The 22,071-nt window shown below is 49.1% G+C and overlaps 4 protein-coding genes across 4 annotated transcripts in view; all 4 read left to right on the plus strand.

Moving 5' to 3' along the window:
• The window catches only part of Pmar_PMAR003716 (hypothetical protein), a gene marked incomplete at its 5' end in the record, with an annotated part of 7,583 nt that extends 725 nt beyond the window's left edge, over positions 1 to 6,858 (plus strand). The window contains 5 exons of the mRNA XM_002784411.1: positions 1,440 to 1,605; positions 2,553 to 3,673; positions 4,151 to 5,146; positions 5,366 to 5,789; positions 5,844 to 6,858. Of these exons, the coding sequence (XP_002784457.1) occupies positions 1,440 to 1,605; positions 2,553 to 3,673; positions 4,151 to 5,146; positions 5,366 to 5,789; positions 5,844 to 6,790 (3,654 nt within the window). The 3' untranslated portion in view covers positions 6,791 to 6,858. The remainder of the gene's footprint in view (positions 1 to 1,439; positions 1,606 to 2,552; positions 3,674 to 4,150; positions 5,147 to 5,365; positions 5,790 to 5,843) is intronic.
• A 187-nt stretch (positions 6,859 to 7,045) lies between these two features.
• Pmar_PMAR003717 (hypothetical protein) lies at positions 7,046 to 9,980 on the plus strand (the record flags this gene model as incomplete). Its single annotated transcript, XM_002784412.1, has 3 exons — positions 7,046 to 7,171; positions 7,221 to 8,216; positions 8,273 to 9,980. 3 exons carry the CDS (start codon positions 7,046 to 7,048, stop codon positions 9,635 to 9,637), a joined length of 2,487 nt encoding a protein of 828 aa, XP_002784458.1. The 3' UTR covers positions 9,638 to 9,980.
• Positions 9,981 to 10,070: 90 nt separating this feature from the next.
• Positions 10,071 to 18,785, plus strand: Pmar_PMAR003718 (hypothetical protein; the record flags this gene model as incomplete). Its single annotated transcript, XM_002784413.1, has 9 exons — positions 10,071 to 10,229; positions 10,276 to 11,253; positions 11,504 to 12,908; positions 13,939 to 14,133; positions 14,254 to 14,549; positions 14,595 to 16,009; positions 16,144 to 16,261; positions 16,440 to 16,613; positions 16,662 to 18,785. The coding sequence occupies 9 exons, from the start codon at positions 10,071 to 10,073 to the stop codon at positions 18,783 to 18,785; spliced, it is 6,864 nt and encodes a 2,287-aa protein (XP_002784459.1).
• Positions 18,786 to 19,231: 446 nt separating this feature from the next.
• Pmar_PMAR003719 (NADH dehydrogenase, putative) lies at positions 19,232 to 21,521 on the plus strand (the record flags this gene model as incomplete). Its single annotated transcript, XM_002784414.1, has 14 exons — positions 19,232 to 19,343; positions 19,387 to 19,443; positions 19,489 to 19,658; positions 19,763 to 19,960; positions 20,010 to 20,101; positions 20,161 to 20,283; positions 20,365 to 20,433; positions 20,478 to 20,535; positions 20,582 to 20,689; positions 20,737 to 20,861; positions 20,911 to 21,019; positions 21,065 to 21,131; positions 21,336 to 21,405; positions 21,452 to 21,521. 14 exons carry the CDS (start codon positions 19,232 to 19,234, stop codon positions 21,519 to 21,521), a joined length of 1,428 nt encoding a protein of 475 aa, XP_002784460.1.
• Between the last annotated feature and the right edge of the window lie 550 nt (positions 21,522 to 22,071).

Raw genomic sequence — 22,071 nt, forward strand, 5'->3', positions numbered from 1 at the left:
TGGGCAGAAGCTCATTAGTTGCCCATGCGACTTTGGCTGACTGTACGCGCTCTATTGCGGAACCGTCAATCAGCTTGATGCTGGAACCGTTACGGGGAGATTTGTCAAAGTTGGCTGCGGCAATTCGGGATTCGGCGTCGAAGGTTGGGCTACAAATCTTGGACGATCATAGCAGTAAGAAAATGATCGTTGACGGGGATCTGGTGGGAAGTCAGGTGAATGTCGAGATGCAGAATTTGGTAGATCACTTCGTTAGAATTCGCCAAGGAGTTCTCTCGGGAGAGAGCGCTAATCTTGACGGTTTTTCCAAAGCCATACGGGCAGGTTTATATACTCTTTATCACAGTTTGTATACGTTGAGATTGTTTACCGACGATTGGGTGAAAATCGAGACGGTTATACTCGGGTATAAACAGCTCAGTCCAAAACGGACGAGAGCCTTTAGTGGTGCCCCTAAGGAGATGGTTGACCGCGCTAGAACTCATGGGGTTAAGAAGTCGTGAACTATGTGTTATATATTTCTGGTTGAACACCGCTACGTCTCAGAGTAGGATCAGCCTTGTCACTGGAACTGCTGTAATGACGACGAGCATACACTGTAAGCCGAATAACTACATTTACGTTGTGAGCTTTCCTCTTGAGATTTGCCACTGTTGAGTTTTGTGCTTGCTGATACCGTCTCTGTGTGAACAGCATGTCGTTGTCTAGTACTCATGGTCTGCCCACCTTCACCAATTACCAGTTGGCCAATTCGATCTTCAGCAGTCTAGTGGCATGTGCGGTTGCCTCGGGCCAATTCTTGCCGTGGTTTGGCGATCGCTTCAGCAATCAGTTATTCGTAATAGATGGGTGGGCGCTTTCTCGGTGATGGAATCTATGTTTGTCTAAACCATCACAACATCGTTACGACCTATAGTGAATTCAAGATAGCAAAGTACGGCTTACGTGTTCTGGGTGGGTGTAGTACGATAAGTCGGGGCTGCTAACTCTTCAATAGCATTGTGTATCTGTAGGCACTCTCAACAGCATGGGCCTTGGCGTACACTTCGTTGGATTACTCTTACGCTGTGGACTTTGCCTGGAAGACCTACATAGGGGCATGCATCGGGGCGGCTCTCGGGGCAATCCTAGTGTATGCTAGCGCACCTCTCAACAATGGGGTCTATAGCCCGGCTTGGGCTTGCCTATTCGGATTGCCATTCTGTTTTATCTTGGCACTGGGGTGCCAGGGTAAGGCATCTGAAATATACTCCTATACAAGTGCTCTTTTGAGGATGTATAGCATTTTGGCATTCGGAGAAGGCGAGCCCTACAATAAAGGGTTGTTCATCATTCTTGTGGGATTTTTCTCGGATATGCTTCCAATGCTCATCGTTGCTGTACTCCACTGCTTTAATCTTTTGCCGTTGAAAAGCGCGGCGCCATTGCCTCGCTTTGAGGTGGCCTTGAAAGACTACTTGGAGCTGTCTGTTTTCCACTTGGCCGATGCGGTAGTCCACAAGAAGGAATTCGAGCGTAAGCGGAAGGACTTGGTTGAAGCGCATCGTGCAGTGATCAGAGGCGATGTACCGAAGGATCTGAAATTAGATGTTGCCAATATAGTGGGTCTGCTATATGGTTTTCATATATGTACAACGGCTGAGGGGTTCGGCTCGCAAGCCAGGCATCATTTTTGGGAGCCTTTGCGGAGGGATATGTGGGAATTGGTTTCTCGAATTGGGTGCGTATTGGCTGAGGTTCCGGATGAAAAACTGATAGAAGATTTGAGAGCTTTGGGTCATCGAATGACTCTGCGTATCAAAAGTGTGACGGTAGAGTACAGCCGGCAAGCAGCTGATGCGAAGTGCTCGGTGTTTTCGGGGGAAAAGTTGGCCAGAATCGAGATGGGATTGCTCACTGTGCCACGGTGTAGCATTATAGTGGCGGATTATGTTCGGAAGAGACAGTTTAGGGATTCAGCTCATCGGGGTCCGATAATATGCCAGGTAATGCGGGGTAGTGTAGTGTTTAGTATGACTTGGCATTATGACCTCCCACGTGGAATTATGGCGCTGAAGTACCAGTTCTGTCATTGCGTGAATTATTCGGCGATGGCGTTACGTTATGCAATATAAGTGTATGAAATTTGCATAGGAGGTAACTACTTGTGAGGTGAAGAGGAATTATGTTGTTCCTCGCAATGTTGGAGTATTGGTTCCCCCAGCTGAGTTCGAGAGTTTCCTTACTACGTTATTTACTTGTGAGTTCGGGTAGTGTGAAAGATTCTCATTGTCATCACCGCCCATTCCTCATGTGCATATCCTTCCACCTGGGTGTTTCGTCTCAGTTACCAGTACCCTCCTATTTTCGAGACTTGAACGCCTGGACTAGGAAGCCGTGGTACCCGGCTAGCCTCTCTCGGTGGGAACGCATTCGGTATCCTCTACGACTGACCTTATGCCTTCAAGCAGTGGTTTGGCTGGCGGTCGCCTTAGCCACACGTTTTGAGGTTCTGGCGGCGGAGGGGTGGTGGATCATCGTACCTGCTATTTTGTGTAGTTTTGATGCGTTAGGCTTGACGCTATTAAAAGGCGGTCGAAGACTTTTTGGTATTTTCTTGGGTGGTGTACTCGCACTCATTCCATTGGCGATTCACGCTCTTAACCGGCCGGCCTTTTTGCTGGAGCTCTTTATTGTTGGTAGCATTACTAAGTTGCTCACTGACTTTCCTAACATAGACTACACTGCATTGCAGACAGGGGTGACGTTCATCATAGTTGGCTTTGCTGATGGAATTAATCCGGAGTTGACCGAGCCAAAGCGCTTTGAACTGGCCGGTCTGCGTCTACTGTGTAACACGGGTGGCTTGGTCGTATTCTTGTTCATGACTGTACTTACTCGTCCACCGTATTCTGGTCATTTGCTAGCTAGGGCTACCTCAGTAGAGGTGGGGAGCATGACCGACTATGTAACTTCAGTGGTGAGAGCATTGCGAGCTAGACCGGAGGTTACGTTCCCTGATAGGGTAGAGAAGGGATTGGCTCTACTTGATGCGGATGCTGCCAGAATAGCAAAGGTGCCGTCGGTGCAGGCTGAGGCTAGGGCTATGCGGGTACTACGGGTAACTACAACTGCTTGTGGGGTTAAACCAAAGAGGCTTATTGCGGCCCAAGCTGATATATCTAGTTTGTTGCATAGTGTTGCTGTTGTATTTACGGAATTCCACAATTGCGATGTTAAAATGAGTTCGGCAGCGCATAGGCTACTACTGAAACCACTAACGAACCAGATGGAGGACTTTGAGATCGCTCTCGCGGGGTCGGCTGAGGAGCTGAAGACGGTTCTTACACGGCGGGTGTCAACTGCGAGAGCTATCGAAGTCACTCAGGAGGTCCTAGAAGCTTATCTGCGGCTAAGTGCAGCGTTTGAGAGCATTCGGACGAAATTGCTATTCAGACGTACATGGGCTACCTCGGGCGAAGTTATGGCGTCGACAAAACTAGCTGAGATTGTTTCTGATGGTGGAGGAGTTGCCGTGCATGTGGCCGTCTATACACTAGGGCATTTTGTAAAGGATTGGATAGCATTCGTGAACACCCTACTAGGCTCCGATATAAGGTTCCCCCATTCTCCGTTGGAGAGAAACCAAACGATTATGGACACTACGTCAAGCGGCAACGATCACACTGTTGCGGTAACCAGGTGCCAGTCTGAAGGCCTGGTGCTCCTGAGGGAGGTTGAGAAACTATAACATTCCTATGTAACACTCATGGGTGGTTATTGTAGCATTTGAGTATTTCAACGTATTCGGACCTCAACGGTCCCCTCCTGTTTGAACAGGCGGCGGCTTATTTGAATATTTTCCTGTCGCATTGACGTTATCTGCCTCGTTGGAGCTGAGCTGGTTGATGCAGCTGTTTTTGTGGAGAGACTCACGTGTTGCTTTTACAGTGTTCGGCCGAGTTTACATGTGGCAGGTGCATGTCAGTTGTGTGTGTGTTGTAATGGTTCAGAGGCTACCATCAGTGGATATGTATAAACTGCTTACTGCTGCATATGCAGGATTAATGGCTTGTCTCTGTTCTTGGGCGGTCTTCATTATGCCCCATGGACACGGCGCTAATATGACAGTAAGCATTTAGGCTTTTTGAATGAGCATCGCTCCGCTCAGGTACTGGCCCCTATATGGGCGTTGGTGTCAGCCTTCCTTAATCTCAATACCAACTACGACCAATCATTGCGGTCGATAGTCGGGGCTCTCATCGGTCTCGGCTTGACGCAGCTTATAGCACTCGTTATATCCTCGGCATGGTCCTCTGGATACAACGACTGGATCGGCGTCGTTGTGTGCTTCCCTGTGTGCTTTCTCTTGGGTATAGCTGATCCGGCTACAGGGTGTAAACTCTCGAAAGTGTTCCGTTCTGATGTTGCTATGGAGTCTATGTACATCCCATTGGCCTTCCCTAATGGGAAGCCTTTCCTGCATAGTTTACTTACCTCTGGAGCCTTCATCGTAGGCTCTGTGGAGACACTCATAGTTACTACAGTACTCAATGCATTCAACTTGTTGCCGCGACATGAGGTGCCGCCGATACCATCATTTGCTAAGAGGGCTGCTGATTACTACGAGACCTTGTCCACTTACTGCACCAGCGGAATGCAACATGCTGGGTTTATTGATCGTCAGAGGGCGGTGTTTGAGGAAGCATGGAGGGCAGCATCTAGAGCTGCCCCTACACCAGAGCTGAGGAGTGTGATATATCGTATGGCTGCAGAGTTGATTGCTCTTAGAACTACACTGAGGGATGGCGCGTATAGTCCGGATATTTTGGAGTACATTTGGCACCCGCTGGTGCCGAACATAGTGGAGCTCAGACTGGAGACTGTTTACTGGTTGCGATTAACTGGGATTGAAATTTCTGATGATGAAATCGTATTGGAAACTGGTCTTGTTGGATTGGCGAACCAAATGAAGGAGCGCCTTAACGAGCAGTCGCTGGTCTATGGCATGAAGGTGTTCTCGGGCGAGTCTTCACTTTCGCCTGCTACTGACAGTGTGCGGTTCCAATTCGCCATGTCATTGATCGCTCGGTTCGCGGTGTTAGCGGATAACTTTCGCACGTTGGTACGAGAATATGAGAAGTCGCTGCCTGAGGCTAAGGGATGGGTGAGTTTGTGAGCGAGAGTAGCTTGTTAGATCCAACTAGGGAGTTTGTGACAAAATTAAATTCTGTGAAAAATATTGTTGGTTTTTGTATGGTTCTATCCTTAATCCTGTGTAAGTTTTCATAATGTAGTGAGGAACTTCTGAGCTCAGCTGAGGAAACCAAAAACATATGTTTCTAGTGTGCCGTTCACCAGTAAGCACTGTTCTACTTTATTTCAGTTCCACTGGCCGTCACGACTTCGACAGTATTTGGCTGGTTGCATGAAGTATTGGGTTAACTGGTGGCGCCTGCCATTCTTTGCCTATGGGAACATGACGTTAGCTCAAAGATTCGTCCACCCCTTGAGGCTTTCTATTACTATAACAGCATTCGCACTTCCCTTAGTAGCCTGGGCACACCAGAATTCTATCGTGGAGATATACGGCTTCTGGGCGCTGGTGCCAATACTATTTTGCTTTCTCCAAACGCCGGGAGCATCTCTTGTTAAAGGCACTAGAAGGATTGTCGGAACCATATTGGCGGCAGCGCTCGCCATTGTATGTGTGTCTGTGCACCCGTATTCTCCCGCTGCGTTCGTGGTTGAGATGTTTGTTATTACGTTTGTTGGTAAGCTTGGCAGCCTCTATGCGAGCATCGACTACGGTGGTACGGTATTTGCATTTACGTGGATGCTGGTGGGAATAATTCCGACATTAGGCAAGGACGAGAGCCGGCAAGATATGATCTTGTGGTCGCTCTGGCGAGTTGCCATGACTTTGATTGGTACCATCGGTGGCACTATAGTGTCTATGTTTGTGTTCCCAACATTTGCCATGCAGAATCTGAATCGCGAGTCGGCCCATGAACTGCTTGAGCAAGCCGATCTGGTGGCACGTGCTGTAGAGCAGCTGTGTAGTCTCGAGAAGGGGCCTTCGGTGAATCCTGAGGACCGGGCGGTGGAGGGCGGAGACGAGTTCTTCAGATCGAGTGATACTCGTTTTGCCCTCCTGCCTGATGCTAAGGCTGAGGCTATCGTTTTGGACAAGACTGCGTTCGTGGACGATACTACTCGTGCTGTGCTGAGTGCGCAGGAGAAGATTGACAGTATGGGGAGAAGCGCTCTGGTGGCACACACAACGTTGGCGGACTGTGCTCGTCGTTTGGGTGAGCCTTCAATATCTAACCTTCTTGCGCCCTTGAGAGATGATCTCTATAAGTTGGCAACATCACTGAGGGACTCTGCATCGCAAGTAGCATTGACTATTCTGGACGACTCGTGGCGACCAGCGGCTGGTGGGGGTAAGGAGACTACTCGTGGTCGTTTGAGGAGCAGCCAGGTGAATGTTGAGATGCAACGAATAATCGACATATTTGTGAAACGTAGGGAAGACATACTGGCTGGTGAGGAACGCGATATTGAAGGCTGGTCACGAGTAGTGAAGTCGGGTTGTTATTCTCTTTATCACGCAATCTACACCATGCGAGTGTTTTGTGATGACTGGGTCCATATAGAGACTATAGTATTGGGGTTGGCACCAGTAGTCCAGATGAGAGCTCGTGCACTCAGCGGCGCGTACATACCTGAAGCTAATTTCACGGCACTCACTGGTCACAGTGCTGTTAGAAATTTCACGGAAAAAATGAAGAGTGAGAGCGGCAGTTGATTTCCGTGTAGAGTACACGGTTTTGTGGTTGGGGGCCACGTCAAGGGCATGTTTATCTGCTATTCAGAGGCCATTAATATTAACTGTGTTGTCATTATGATTGTCTCAGCTTTAATACGTTTCACTTACCGATCGCTGTTAGTTGGAATGGGCGAATCGTTTTGAGTCGGTCCTTGCTGGCGAGGATGCTTAGATGATTCCTGGGAGTTGGTGGAGATTTGCCGATTTCAGATTCCTGTTTCTGTTAATTCATTTATGGTCGAACGACTACCTTCTATACCGGTATATAAGCTGCTTACGGCCCTATACACGGGCGTTATGGCATGCCTGTGTTCGTGGACTATCTTCATAGCGCCTGAGGGGCGTGGTGCAAATATGACTGTAACAAGAGTAGCGGCCCACTTGTTGTTTTGGGAGTATTGCGGGTCAGGTACTGGCGCCTATTTGGGCATTGGTTTCGTCCTTCCTCAACATTCATGATAACTACGATCAGTCTTGTAGGTCGGTCGTAGGGGCCTTCATCGGGCTCTTCTTCACAGAGCTTATCGCTATCATTATCACAGCCGGAAACACCGTGGAGTACAGCGACTGGATTGGTGTTGCTGTAGCCTTTCCGGTGTGCTTTTTAATGGCACTGGGTGATGTGGCGACTGGGAGTAAATTGTCGCTCCTGTTCCGTTCTGATGTTGCTATGGAGAGCATGTATATCCCCCTAGCTTTCCCTAATGGAAGGCCGTTTCTTCACGGTGCGCTCACTGCTGGTGCTTTCATGGTGGGCTCATCTGAGTCCTTCATCGCCACTAGTATTCTCAACGCGTTTAATCTCCTCCCGCGAAAGGACTTACCGGCCTTGCCAGTTTTTGCAAAGCGGGCTGCTGACTACTACGAGACTCTGACGGCGTATTGGACCAGCGGCATGGAACACGCTGATTTCATCGATCGGCAGAGGGCGGCCTTTGAGGAGTCTTGGAGAGCAGCTTCTAGAGAGGCGCCGACTCCTGAGCTGAGGAGTGTGATATACCGTATGGCCTCGGGCTTGATCGCTTTGAGGGATACTATGAATGATGGTCGCTACAGTGAAGATATGCTCGAGCACATATGGCACCCTTTGATGCCGGATATAGTGGACCTGAGGCTAGAAGTCGTGTACTGGCTGAGGACAACGGCTAAGCCCATCTCGGATGACAAGGAGATCGAACAAACCGATTTGATGAATCTCGCTACTGAGCTCAGTAGTAGGCTGAGTCAAGCGTCTATTTCGTATAGTGAGAAGGTCGTTGAAGGAGAGTCTTCGTTGTCTCCTGCGAACGATATTGTAAGATTCCAGTTTGCCATGTCGCTGATCGCCAAGTTTGCAGTGATGTCCGATGAGTTCTACAATTTGGTTCGCCGTCAACAGAAGCAAACCGCGCACTCACTGAAATGGGTAAGTGACTCATTTTCCGGTCCGGTGTAGTTTTAATGATTGTTTGTTATTTTCAGTACAACTGGTGGGGTCGTCTGTGTCGGTATCTATCTGAATGCAAGGCGTATTGGATCCATTGGTGGCATTTACCTTTCTGGGCATTTGGCAATATGACCCTCAGGCAAAGGCTGGTACATCCATTGAGACTGTCTATCACGATCACCGTATTCGCTTTCCCCCTTGTTGCATGGGCCCATAACGAAACGGTGGTGGAGATGTTCGGATTCTGGGCGCTGGTACCCTTGTTATTCTGCTTCTTGAGTACACCTGGTGCTTCACTGGTCAAAGGAACCAGGCGTATCATCGGCACTATTTTGGCGGCATGTTTGGGTATGATCTGCATTGAGGCAAACTACAACAGTGTCCCTGCCTTCGTTGTGGAGATGTTTGTCATAGTGTCCATTGGCAAGCTCGGTGCCCTGTACACTAATATCGACTACGCTGGCACTGTGTTTGCGTTCACGTGGATGCTCGTTGGTATCATCCCCACCTTGGGGTCAGAGCCCACTGAAAACGACATGATCAGCTGGGCTTTGTGGCGCCTGTTGATGACTATGATTGGCACTGTGGGCAATATGGTCGTAGCCACATTTGTGTTCCCTACGTTCGCTTTTGATAAACTGAATCGCGAGACCGCACACGAGTTGATTGCTCAGTCGCAGTTGGTGTCTATGGCCGTGGAGCAGCTGTGTGCTGTTGCCAAGGGCCCATCAGTTAACCCTGAAGATAAACGTGTTGAGAGCGGTGATGAGTTCTTTAAGTCGAGTGACTGCAGATATCAGCTTTTGCCAGATGCTAAGGCTGAGGCGCTGGTCCTCCATAGGACTACTTTCATCGATGAGACCACGCATGCTGTGATAAGGTCTCAGTATGACATTGACATGATGGGCCGGTCAGCGATGGTGGCGCATACTAACATTGCTGATTGCACGCGACAGATCGCTGACCCGACGATCTCGTTGCTCTTGGACCCTCTACGAGAGAGTCTCCACAAGGTGGCGGTAGCGTTGAACGATTCATCGTCAAAGATGGCGCTGAAAATTCTGGACCAGTCTAAGAGGAGTCGCACTAGGAGTGGTTCGTTAGAAATGTCGACTGAAGGCAGCCAGGTTAACGTTGAGATGCAGAGGGCTCTGGATATCTTCGTCGCGAGAAGGGAAGTGATGCTCTCGGGTGAGACGAAGAACCTTGCTAGCTGGGCTAGTGCTATTCAAGGCGGCCTGTATGGTCTGTTCCATTCGCTGTATACTCTGCGTGTATTCGTTGATGAATGGGTGCATATGGAGAGTGTGATACTGAACCTCAAGCCGGCTAGCAGGAGGTCACGTGCCCTAACTGGTGCCCCGGAGGACTGGACCAGAGATGTTGCTAAGAAGTCATGACATGCTCCAAGAAGGGATACCGGTGTCGTTGGTGTCACGTTATTTGCGTTTTTATCGGTTATTCGAATCAGCAACAAGTTCTTTATGGAACCAAGTTCACCACGTCCTGTACAATGTGTAGTTGTTTCTTCTGTCCTGTCGTCCTGAACCCTACTGCTTTAGCGAGCGAGTATTTCGCTGTTCTTAGAGAGGCCTTAGTTGGACATGTGTGCTGGTGGGTTCACTACAGTATGTGCGAGTTGTTAGTGATGTATATGTGTTACCGTCTTCGATACATACCATTGTGTGGATGAAAGCGTTTTCTATATGTTGTTCAAGCTTGTTTCTGGTTACTGCAGATTCGTATCCGTCGAAGTAATATTCGTTTCCAATACACTGACATGTGGGGTTGGTTGTTGAACTCACTGGTCAGGCCTCAGGTTGTGATTTAAGTATGGCAAGGAGGACCGCTAGTGCGCCAGCTAGCTGCAGTGTTCCTACCTACCCCCGGTACCGTGTACGAGTATCACTCTATTCTGGGTTTATCGCGTGTATCTGCGCGGTGCCACAGTTCTTGCCTACCATACAGGAGAATCTCTTGCAACATATCTATGTAAGCTGATAGTGATCGCGTCGTTAGCCATGGTTCATGGAGTCAGGTTCTCGGAATAATGTATGCTATGATATCTGCATCGTTGGATCCCAACATGTTCATGAACATGTCGTGGCGTCTGTGCATAGCCGTCTGTGCTGGTTCTTCAGTGGGCTACTTGATCGTCCTCCTAGAAACGGCTATGGGTGGCGGAGTCTACAACCCTTATTATGGTGTGCTTATTGCCTTCCCCTTCTTCTTCGTATCCGACCTGGCCGAGGCCAGCTCGAAGTGCAAGCTGTCCCAACTGTTCTCGTACATTTCCAGCAGTCTGATGTTGGTATCTGTGGTGGCGTTCTCGGGTCCAGTAGCCCGCAAGTGTCTCTACTCGGCACTATTCTCTGGGGTCATGTCTCTGGTTGTACCAGTTACGATCACAGGAGTGCTCAATGTGTTGGGTCTGCTCCCTCGTATTGCGCCTGAGCCCATGTGTGCGTTTGAGGTCGCTGCTGGCAACTTGTTCAGATCGAACGCCTGCTACATATTGGATGGTGATCTCCATAAACGTGAGTTAGATGAGCAGCGGCGGTCGCTTGTAAATGCACGTAAAACTGTTCTGGCGAGTGTCACTGATGGCGACCTTCGGTTGTGTATTTTCCGAATGACCAGTACGTTGTATGGCTTGCGACGTGCTGCACGGTGGGAACCCTTCAGCGAGGCCGCTGTCACACACTTGTGGGGGCCGATGCAAATGGAGTTGAGGAGACTGATGACGTTCGTGACCGCCTTGCTAAAGCACGAGGTGGAATTGGACGATATTCCGAATTTGAGATCAGCGGCTAGAAATGCTGTGATAAGGATCAAAAAGATCAGCATTGAATATAGTCGATCGGTAGCTGACCAGAAGTCCGTTGTGATTTCTGCCAGAGAGATGGCTCGGGTAGAGTTTGCCATGTTGGCTATACCAAGATTTGCGCTCCTTGTTGACCAGTACTTCGACCTCAAAGCGCAGCGAAGCTCACCAAAGCCGTCGCTGATGAGATATGTGAGTCCTGGAATGGGGAACGCGATTGTGCTACTGTCCTATGCAGTGTTGGAATATATGTTCGCTGTTATCAGTTGAGCGGTTTACTCACTAACTAAAGAAGTTTACACATATATTCGGGTAGAAGTGTATAGGAAATTAATAAGAATTTCTTCGTTTTGTCACCAATACATGTAGTTGACCATGTGCATATTTTCTCACACTGTTTCTCCGTACCGTATATGAACTAAGTGAGAGCACGTGTTTTTAGATACCACTTTCCCCGCCGCTGAGACATCCTATCAAGTTCCTCAAGCAACCTTTCTGGCCGCCAGGAACGTCGTTGAAGGACAAGTTTGGCTTCCCTTTGAGATTGTCTATTTGCACCACGATCATTGCCGAGATAACTTTAGCACTCGGGGAAGTGTATCCTATTCTGCTCACTGAGGGCTTATGGGTGACCCTTCCGGTCCTTACTTGTTTCCTACCCACGGTTGGTTGGACATTAGGAAAGGGTCTCCGACGTATGCTTGGGGTAACACTCGGAGGTGTGTTGGCGATACTTGCGGTTTACGTTAATCCTATGGACCCTCCTGCGGTCATGGTCGAGCTCTTCATAATGGCGGCATTGGGGAAGTTCTATACGATGGACCCGAGAATTGGTTATCTCGGATTTCAGACCACTGCCACTTTCGCTGTCGTAGGTGTTTGTAATGCTCTCGACCCTACGATGGATGACCATGAACGATTACATCTCGCGTTAATTCGAATGCTCTTCACACTGGTTGGACTGGCAATCGCTATATCACTCTGCCTTATATCGTTTCCTTCTTTTTGTGGTCAACGTCTAGCACGGCAGACCGCCAAAGAACTGTCTTGCGCTTCGTCGATCGTATCTTCCTTAGTGGAGGGTATGGTTGCGGGGAAGCATGACGGTTCGAAAGATTCGGAGGAGGAGGAGCACCACCCGATTCCTACTATGGTCGAGGTTGGGGCGATCCTATTGAAAGAGGACAACTGTCGCCTTGCCGAACAACGTTGGTTGCGCGAGGAAGCTACTTATATGCGTGTGGTTCACATAAGATCCACACGTTGCGCTGTGACTCCCAAGTGCTTGAGTTTCGCTCAAGACGAGGTCACCAGGCTGAGCAGGAGTGCAGTAGTGGTAAGTCAAGTTTTCTGGAGTTGCAATGAGAGGATGAGTGCGGCGACTGACCGTCTCCTTCTGGACCCGATTCGTCCACTACTACGCGATGTTGCGATGCAGCTTGTGAAATCTTCTATTGAGCTCGATCGTTGTCTACGTAGTAATGTTAAAACAGAGCAAGCGATGCGAGCGGCTGAGGACACTTTAGAGGCGATGCTTTATTTGTATGCTAAGTTTGACGAGAATAGGACTAAGTTGTTATTCAAGCGGACCTGGGCCGCCGAAGATGAGGTTACTGATTCAACTCACATGATCCAAGTGATCAGCAGTGGTGGAGGTGTTGGCGTACATGAAGCTATCCATGCGATAAACGTGTTCGTCGAGGATTGGGTGGCTGTGGTGAATGAGCTTCTGGGATGCCAGTTGAGCCCACCACATGCGCCGGTTGAGGAGAGTGTGATATCATGGGGAAGCCTCGACACCAGTGCAGAATCGCTCGATGGAATAATCAGGAAAAGAGCTGAAACCTGTGCATATTGATATCAGTGTCCTATACTGTCTAGTATAGTTTCTCCACATACTGTCTTGATTGTGACCTTTCATTATTCATTGTGTTTCCTGTTCCCATTACTGTTCACATTTCCAGAGGATCCTTCTGGGTTTGCTCATATCAGACAAAGCTTGTTGCGTCATTAGCAGGTGCTCCAGTGGTGGTGTCGGCGTGGTGTCGAGTATCATGTATATGTTTAGTGGAGTTTCACCCGCTCTACCTGAGGCGGCGTAATACTCGGTGAAAAGCGCGATATTCGCGGTATGCAGTAGTCGCGAAATATATTTTCCACTGTTGTTTTTTATAACATGGGTGAGATGCCAGTGATCTCGGGTCTGCCAATAGTAGAATGTTTCTTCACGTTCATAGTTCCTTGTAGGGTTCATGTCTCCTACAGCGTCGTCCATTGATGTCCCCCGCTTTAGCCGCTTTCGCTTACTGAACGCGCTCTATGCTGGGGTCATGGCTGCGATAATGGCGGGGCCTATTTTCATACCCTTATTTGAAGCAACTTTCGACGAGACAATTATGGTGAGGAGGGGAAATAGAAATATGCTCTCTTGGAACTCTGCAGCGTTTCTGTCCATTTTTAGCATGCTCTTCGAGAAAACGTGAACTGGTAGAATGTTTCATTTTACTCAGGCGATTGGTATGATATGGGCAGTTCGGTGTAGCTCCTTGAGTTTTCGTGGAGCTTGCTCAGCCTCATGGGAGGTTCTTGTGGCTTGTGTCATAGGAGCTCTCATAATTTCCATTGTGATGCCGCTTACGAGTGTGATATGCGGTGGAAATTTCAATTTGTTCATTGGTGTCATCATTACTATTCCTTTTTGCTTTGCCGCTTCAATGGCGGCTGAATGTAACAAGTGCAAGCTGGTGGAAGTGTACGACTACAAGACTACACTAACGGTGGTCTATTTGGGGCTCTTCTTTGCAGAGGGCGACGAGAAGATGCGAGTGCTCGCGATGCTCGCCGTGTGTGCTTGGTCAACAATGATCCCTTTATTAGTGACCACCATATTGAATTCGTTCGGTGCCTTGCCGAGGAGTTCCCCACCGCCGATGCCTGTTTTCGAAGGAGCTGCGGCATCGTATCTTGAATCATGTGTCATGTTCATTCTGGAGGGCGAGTCGCATCAAGATGAACTAGAGCGGAAACGAGATATACTCGCAGAGGCTAGGAGGAATTTCTTGCGATCTACGAGTAACGCGGACGTGAAATTCGCTGTGTTTCGGATGGCGAGTCTCCTATACACACTAAGGCGATCTTCGAGGTTTACACCGCTTAACACGGCCGCCGTGAAGCACTTGTGGACTGTATTAGAGCAGGAGCTGTTTCACATGGTCTCAACTATGATCGCCATATTGCGAGGAGAGGAGAATCCTATGGAACCAGCTAAACTGCATACGTGGTCGGTCGAGGTTATTCGCAAGATTCGCGGTATTATAGTAGAGTATAGCCGCAAAGTTGCCAAGGGAAATGCTGATCTGATCCCAGTGCAAGAGCTGATCAGGATGGAGCACGTTATGCTCACGATAACGCGGCTGGCGAGAGTTGTGGCTGATTATTCTGTCATCAAAATGGAGATGACGAAGAGTAATTTCGAGCTGGAGAACTATGTGAGTATTATATTCAACAGAGGGGAGTTTTGATTGATTTTTTAGATCCCGATTCACCCTGTGCTGTGGAGACTCTCAGCGTGGATAAAGGAGCCATTTTATCCGGCTGACTCCACATGGTTTGAGCGGCTGTGGTTCCCTGCTAGGTTGACGGCATCACTCACCATACTTACATTGAGTATCTTGGGGGTTGCTGAGGACTATTCTGATCTCAGCGTGGAGGGGTTCTGGGTTCTAATGCCGGCCATAAGCTGTTTTCTCTCTACAGTGGGCTCTACTTTGAGCACAGCAGTAAGGCGACTTGTTGGTGTCGTTGTCGGTGGCGTTCTGGCTATAATCGCCACATCGATTCATCCAACCAATGAGGCTGCGTTCATAGTGGAGATATTCCTGGTGGCTACAGCTACGAGATTCCTGGTGGTTGAATCTACTATTGGGTATGCTGGTATGCAGATGTTTATCACTTTCATAGTGGTTGGTGTTGTGAATGGAATCGATCCCGATATGACTACCGAGTCGCGGACCTCGATGGCCGCTATTAGAATGCTCTATACGGTTATTGGCCTCATAGCCACGCTGATTTTCTCTATATTGACTATTCCTGTGTTTATATGTCGTGAGCTGTCTCGTCGATGCGCTGATGAGATCCGTTCTTTGGCTGGAGTTGTCGCACATGCCATTATAGCTCTCACGGAATCGGCTGAGGATTGTGCATCGCCCAGAGGTTCTGATCCGGACCGAACATCGGTGGTGACTACTGGTAACCTCATTCTGCACAAGGAGATAGCGAGAGCGGCGGCCACGAGCGGCGCCTTTGAAGAGGACAAACTGTTGCATCTTGTTGGTGTGAATGCATCAAGATGCCGTATCAGCGCGAGCAGGATAATATCAACACAGTGGCAGTTCTCGAGGCTATCGCGGTGCTCTATGTCTGTGTGTATCTGCTTGGATCGTTGTGTGTATGCTATGAGTTCAACTACGAGAAAGCATCTACTTTTACCAGCTCGGGACACCTTGAATGGCCTTGCTATGGCGATAGTACAGTCGTCAGCTGAGCTCAACCGTCTACTACGTGGGAAAGATGATGGCTTGCGAGTGATGGAAACTACTATGGATCTCGTGGATGCTATGGATGATACATTCAGCCACTTCGAGGAACTACACAAGGAGTTGTTATTCAGCAAGACTTGGGCTGTTGATGGGAACATTATGGATTCCACCAAGTTGGTTGAAGCTCTCGCAAGTGGTGGTGGCGTCGGCCTCCACGAATGTTTGTACACTCTTACTTGTTTTGTAGCTGAATGGTTGGCTATTGTGAATTCACTTTTGGGTAGTAGCCTCAGCGCGGCTCCTCATCATCAACAAGAAACGGAAATGAAGTTCTGTCCGGAACCGACCAAGTCCGTCAGAGGACGCTTGCGAGCTCATTCGGAACAGTTGAGTTCTATGAGACACGCAGAGTGATAGTACTCTGAGCTGGTCTGTGAATCATCTGATATAACTTACTTTAATCAATTCAGCATTTGCGAGGTGGTTGTAGGCGACGGAGTTGCCGTAATATCTTCACTAAGCTGTACACATGTCTTATTTTTAGTTGTGGCGTGTTGCGTTCGAATCACTATGGAGTGCTCTTAGTTGTTGTCAAAGTCCGCAAGCGTGTTTATGTGAGAAACTATGGTTTTGCCGGTATAGCAACTAGGATAGTTCCCGAGGTGAGGTTGAGTCTTGAAGAACTGTCGGTGTCGTCGGAGACCGATTTAGAATATGTTCTGCGGGCTTCGTCGAGCTGCTCATCTGTGGTGATTAGACTCGTGCGACTATCAAGAATTGGGGTTTCTGGATGTGTGTTGTTCAGCTTTTTCTAACGGTATGCACATTCCTCTGCTACAGCCTTTGAACGGCATATCGTGTGATGACGGATATTTGAAAGGCGCATGCTGGGGTTTGACACCCCAATCCATTGTGGAAGTCCAGACTGCTGCCTTTACTGGCATTACAGTGTGCTTGACGTCAATCACGGTCTTCAATTCGACCATCTCGGCCGTTTTCCCGCCACATTTCATGGTGAGTTTTTCTCAATTGATATTCATGTGCCGTGATTATGTACTTCAGATTCTGGGCCTGGCTGGTGCTCTCATAGTGTCCTATCTCGATCTAAGGCTATCACTGGAATGGTCATTGAAGACGACTGTAGCGTCCTGGCTGGGATGTGCTTGTGGCAGTCTTATTGTGTATGTGGTGTCTGCTTTAAATGAAGGAGACTATAATCCCTATCTTGGTATCATGCTGGCTGTACCAGCCTCTTTTCTTCTGTCCTTGGCCGATCAAGCAGGTGAAGTTTACTGCAAATTAAGCTGTCTCTATCGAGGCGACAAGGCTCTGCTCCTGCTCATCATCCCCATCGTTTTTGGTGGAGAGGATCCGTATTGGTCTGCGCTCACCGCGGCTACTGGCTACACCATCGGCTCATTGATTCCCTTGATGGGAACTCTTTTAATGTGGTCTCTTAGAATGCTCCCCGATACTCGATTGGAGTCGCTGAGGCGCCTCAGTGTTGTATTGGCGGACTATTTCGATGCGATTACCTTCTTATGGCGAGTTAGAGACCAAGAAGAAGCCGTAGTACGGCGCATGTGGGATGATGTATGTCAGGCTAGCACTGAAGCGGCAGCTTCTACGAGCGATCCGAAACTACGTGGCACCATCTGGTCCATGTTTGCATGCCTATCTACTGTACGGAAATCTTCACAACGTCAGACGCTCGAGGCTGAGGCCTTGGAAACTCCATGGTCGGGTCCTTTTGATGGTGAAATGGTATCACTTCGTCAGAAGGTGGTCACTGCTCTCAGAGTGTGGGATGATCATCATGAGTTTGATAACGATATTATTACAGCTGCAAGGCATCTGAGCTCATCTGTGGAGAAGTGTCGAGCTCGAGCTGATGTCCGTGCCACGACAGAGTCGAAGAATTCCGAATTCGCCATTAACGAAATGGTGAAGTTCTCCCTGCTTGTTCACGAGTTCCTCATCCGGGTCAAGGGCTCTAACGGAGATTCTTCGGTTGCTACGAAGGTCGCCGACTGGTTTAGGCAGCCTTTCTTCACTTCGGCGAATCCTGAGATCACTTGGAGAGTCCGCCTGGCCTATCCATTGCGTGCTGCGATCACTGTTCCTTTGGTCGCTCTCTTCCTTACTGTTGGTGGTCAATACTTCGCCGTGCTATCTCATTTTGGCCTCTGGCTGATGCTCCCTTGTCTATTCTGTTTCCTACCCACACCAGGCGCGTCTATTCGGAAAGGATTGAGACGAATTGTCGGTACAGTGGTAGCATCTATTTTGGCAGTAGTATGTGTTAGTATGCATCCCAATAACGAATGTATATTTTTATGTGAGCTTTTTGTATTCTCTGTCATCGCCAAGTTGATGTTCTTCCATGATACTCTACAGTACTCGGGATTAGTTTTCGGTTTTACTTGGATTATTGTAGGCCTAGGTCCCGGAATCGACGCCGACTTGCCCGTTGGCAGCAAAGTGTCGCGCGCGATTCACCGCATGGACATGACTGTTGCCGGCGTTGTGCTATCGATTGTCCTGACCTCATTGATTTCTCCGGTTTTTGCTTACAAGCGTTTGCGTAGAGCAACTGTATGTTCGCTCGAGCTTGTATCTAATTCAGTTGTCAATGCGTGCGAATCGGTGGTCTATGAGACTCCATGGAACCGTGAGGCTCTGAGCAAGGATGTGCTGAATGCCGCTATTCTTCTCGACAGGAGCTATTCTAATAGGCACGCGCAGATCGCCGATGCCAGAGCGGAATGCCAGGCCCTGCGATATGTATCACCTGCAAGGCATTCCCAGCTCGGCCATTTGGTCGCTGCTCAGCACCTGGTGGATCGACTGACTCGGCGTTCCTTGGTTGTCATATCTGCTGTCACTACGTGCCTGGCCAGCAAAGGGTGTGGATTACCCGAAGCTGCCCAAAGAGACTTACTGCTCGTGGGTACCGTCATTCGACGGAGATGTGAGATCCTGGTGGCAGCCGTGAAAACGCGGAAGTTCAAACTGGCCGACATCAGCGATTCAGTCATGTGCTCCATTCTATGTCTGCAGTCCAACTCGCAGGTGGTCAGTGATGTGGCGCACTACGCGTTGGACTGCTTGGTGCATGCTCTCCATGATTTCGGGGAAGTGTGGGAAGAAGTCGAACGTATGCTCGCTACCCCCAAGTATGTGTGAGGCTATTCTTAATTTAATTTACTGATGTAAATGTCTCGATATCTATGTGCTATTTCCGACTTTATCAATCTTGGCTACGTACCTAAGGTCCGAAGTGCGATCTTTTTGTGACCTGGCATGGCGGTGTTGCGTTGTATGGGTCACAGTCTTATAGGCTCTTACACTGTCTGCGGCAGACTCTTCGCCTAGAGGACAACAACGGATACGCAGAAGTGTCAAAAATGCGGTTGCGAAATGTATTTTCATTAGAAAGCAGTAACGTAGGTTGCGCTAGGTATGGAGTTACTGCCTTACTGAACATAAATGGGCGACGCTGGGAAACCACTGACGCAAGGTTCCAAGCATCAGCTCGCCCGTGCAGCTCTTCTTATCTTTTTTCAATGCTTCTGAAATGGTCTTCGCGGGCCGTGGGCTTGATCGCTTATAGGCAATTTTCGCACAGGTGGATGTCGTCGACACCACTAAAGCCCGGGGGCAATCTGGTCATCCTCGGTAGCGGATGGGGAGGCTACTCTCTTCTCAAGAAGCTCGATACGTCCAAGTGGGATAGTGTTACACGTAAGTCTTGAGGGGCGCGCTTCTTGATGGGTTTGTTGCTCAGTCGTATCCCCGAGGAACTACTTCCTCTTCACGCCTCTACTGCCATCCGTGACTGTCGGTGGGATTGGACGGGAGTGTCATTGTAGTGGCTGGGGATCACTAGGTACGAACGAACCAAGAAGTATCATAGAGCCCGTTCGGAAAACTATAATGAAGAAGAACAAGAAAACGGGCTTGGCAAACACGCGGTATTTGGAAGTGGTTGCCAACCACCTCGATCTTGACCAGAAAGTAAGCTCTCGCCACCCCTCCCCCCCCCTTGCCAAGCAGTGCGTTCTGTAGATATGCTATTGTGAGGATATGACTTCCATCAAAGCCACTGAGGGTCCGTTGGAAGTAGAGACGATGGGGCGAATGCCTTTTATGGTTCCGCATAGGTCCCATATGACAAACTGGTGGTTGCTGTCGGAGCTCAGCCAAACACGATGGGAGTTCCGGGGGTTTTGGAGTATACACACTTCCTCAAGGAGATGGACCATGCACGATTGATCCGGAAGAACGTCCTGGACTCCTTTGAAACCGCTTGTACGGCGCAGTCGGATGAGCGCAAGAGAGAGCTTCTCCACTTCGTAGTGGTAAGTCAGAGTGCATCGCGCTTCTATTGAGGTGCTTTGCTCTCAACAGGTCGGTGGCGGACCTACAGGGGTCGAGTTTGCAGCGGAACTGAGCGACTTTATCAGGGAAGAGATCAGTCACGCGTATTGGGAGGTTGCTCAGTACGGAACAAGCTGTTAACTACTGTTCGTCGTCGTGGACAGACCCGTTGCCTCTGTAGTTTAGCGAAAGTATCGGTGATACAATCAGCGGAGAACATCCTCAACACTTTCGATGCGGCCATATCGCGTTATGCTACCGACCATTTTAAACGTATCGACATCGATGTGGTGAAGAACTCGAGGTACTAACAGCTTGTTGCTCTCCTCGGTTGGCTAGTTAGAGGGTAAATGTTAGTAAGAGGGTTGACATCATCTCGCTTCAGGGTGAAAGCTGTCGAGGCGACAGCCGTCGTTGTGCAGGATATGGCCACGAAGGAAGAGCGTCGGATCCCGTAAGTCTGATGAGTGCTAACCGATTAAAAACGGCTAAGTTCAGATTCGGTGTATGTGTATGGGCAGCAGGGATAGCCCCACGTCCTTTCACGAAGGATCTGGTAGTCATATTGCCGAATGGGACATGAAAGACTCCAGTGGTGGTAGATATCTCAACTGAAAGGGTATCAGCCAGAGAACGGTCGGCTGCTGAAGACCACGCCTTATCTTGAGGTTCTGGGCAGCAAGGGCGATCTCTTCGCAATAGGCGATTGCGTAACATCACTTGATCGCCGGTGGTGCCTATGGGACGTCTTGTGTAGGCTGGCGTGGCTGAGCCCGAGCTCCTACCGCTGGCTGAATCCCTCTTCGATGAAGCTGATATCAACAAGGACGGGGAGATATCTTTCCAGGAATATGAGGTTATCTATAGGAAGATTCGTGAGAGGTGATGATGGCCGAATCGATCACTGGTTTTCAACGCTTCTTTGGCCAAGGTTCCCGCTACTGCAAGGAGTTGGTGCTAAGCAGCGGTGGAAGGATCATGCTGATAAATATAATGGTGGAAAACCTCTCGAGTTCCTCACTCGTGACTTGTGGGAGAAAGTAATCCGCGTCAGTAGTCTTTGCCGAGTCTGGAACGTTGTACAGGTCCTCGCGAACATGCAGTCGAGTTATAAGGCAATGCCAGCAACGGCGCAGGTTGCTTCACAACAAGGTCAATCTTCTTGAGCTTCCGATGTTGTTATGATAGATCTCAGGTGAATGGCTGGCCGAGTATTTGAGCGGAAGGACCACTACCCCATTTGAAAGGAACGACAAAGGGATGATGAGCTACGTCGGCCGTTCGCGGGCTGTCGTGCAGAGCCCGTTAGCTGGCAAGACACTTACAGGGAATTCCACTGACATGCCTCGGTGTCAGGAAACATCACTGGTGTATCCACGTTTGCATTGTGGAGGGGCGTGTATGCTAGCAAGATGGTCTCTTGGAGGTAATCAGGCTGACCTTAACTTGGTCTTCTTATCGCCGATGTTTAGGTGTCGACACTTGGTCATCTGGGACTGGATAAAAGCGTACTTGTATGGACGTGACCTCTCCAAGATGTGACAAGGCACATGCTTCACGAAGATTACTTTTTGTTTATCGCCTCTGCATTAGTTGTGGTCGATTGAATTGATGATTAGTTGTGTTGGTCGTACCGTAACATGGTGAAGTTTTCTACGGCTTTGTATTCTATATAATGGGAGCATGCTGCTCTACGGATTCAGTTGATATCTCGCAGCCGAGGAAGCGTCAATCAGTAAGGGAAATTCCCCTCCTGAGGCTGAACGTCATTCTGCAGGATTACGATTATGCTAGACGACTACAAACACAGGAATATTCCCGGCTCCAAGAACAAGGGACGAGAACTTCTGGACGGACGAGTTGGGGCTCCGGTAAAGAAGGATTCTTCAACCGCGAACGAATGAATGTTTGCAGGTAAGCCAAGTGGCGATGGATATGATACACTTGGAATGTCCGCTGACGAGAAACGGCAGGCAGCAGCAGAAGCAGCAGAACGTCGAATGAAAGTGATTAGTCTTCTTACCGGTCGTCAGGAAACTCGCAATCGTATTCAGGCGAACCAAGGTCGGGGTCTGGGCAGCTCCGAAAAGGC

Source organism: Perkinsus marinus (genome assembly GCF_000006405.1).
Source record: "Perkinsus marinus ATCC 50983 genomic scaffold scf_1104296935302, whole genome shotgun sequence".
Lineage (NCBI taxonomy): Eukaryota > Perkinsozoa > Perkinsida > Perkinsidae > Perkinsus > Perkinsus marinus.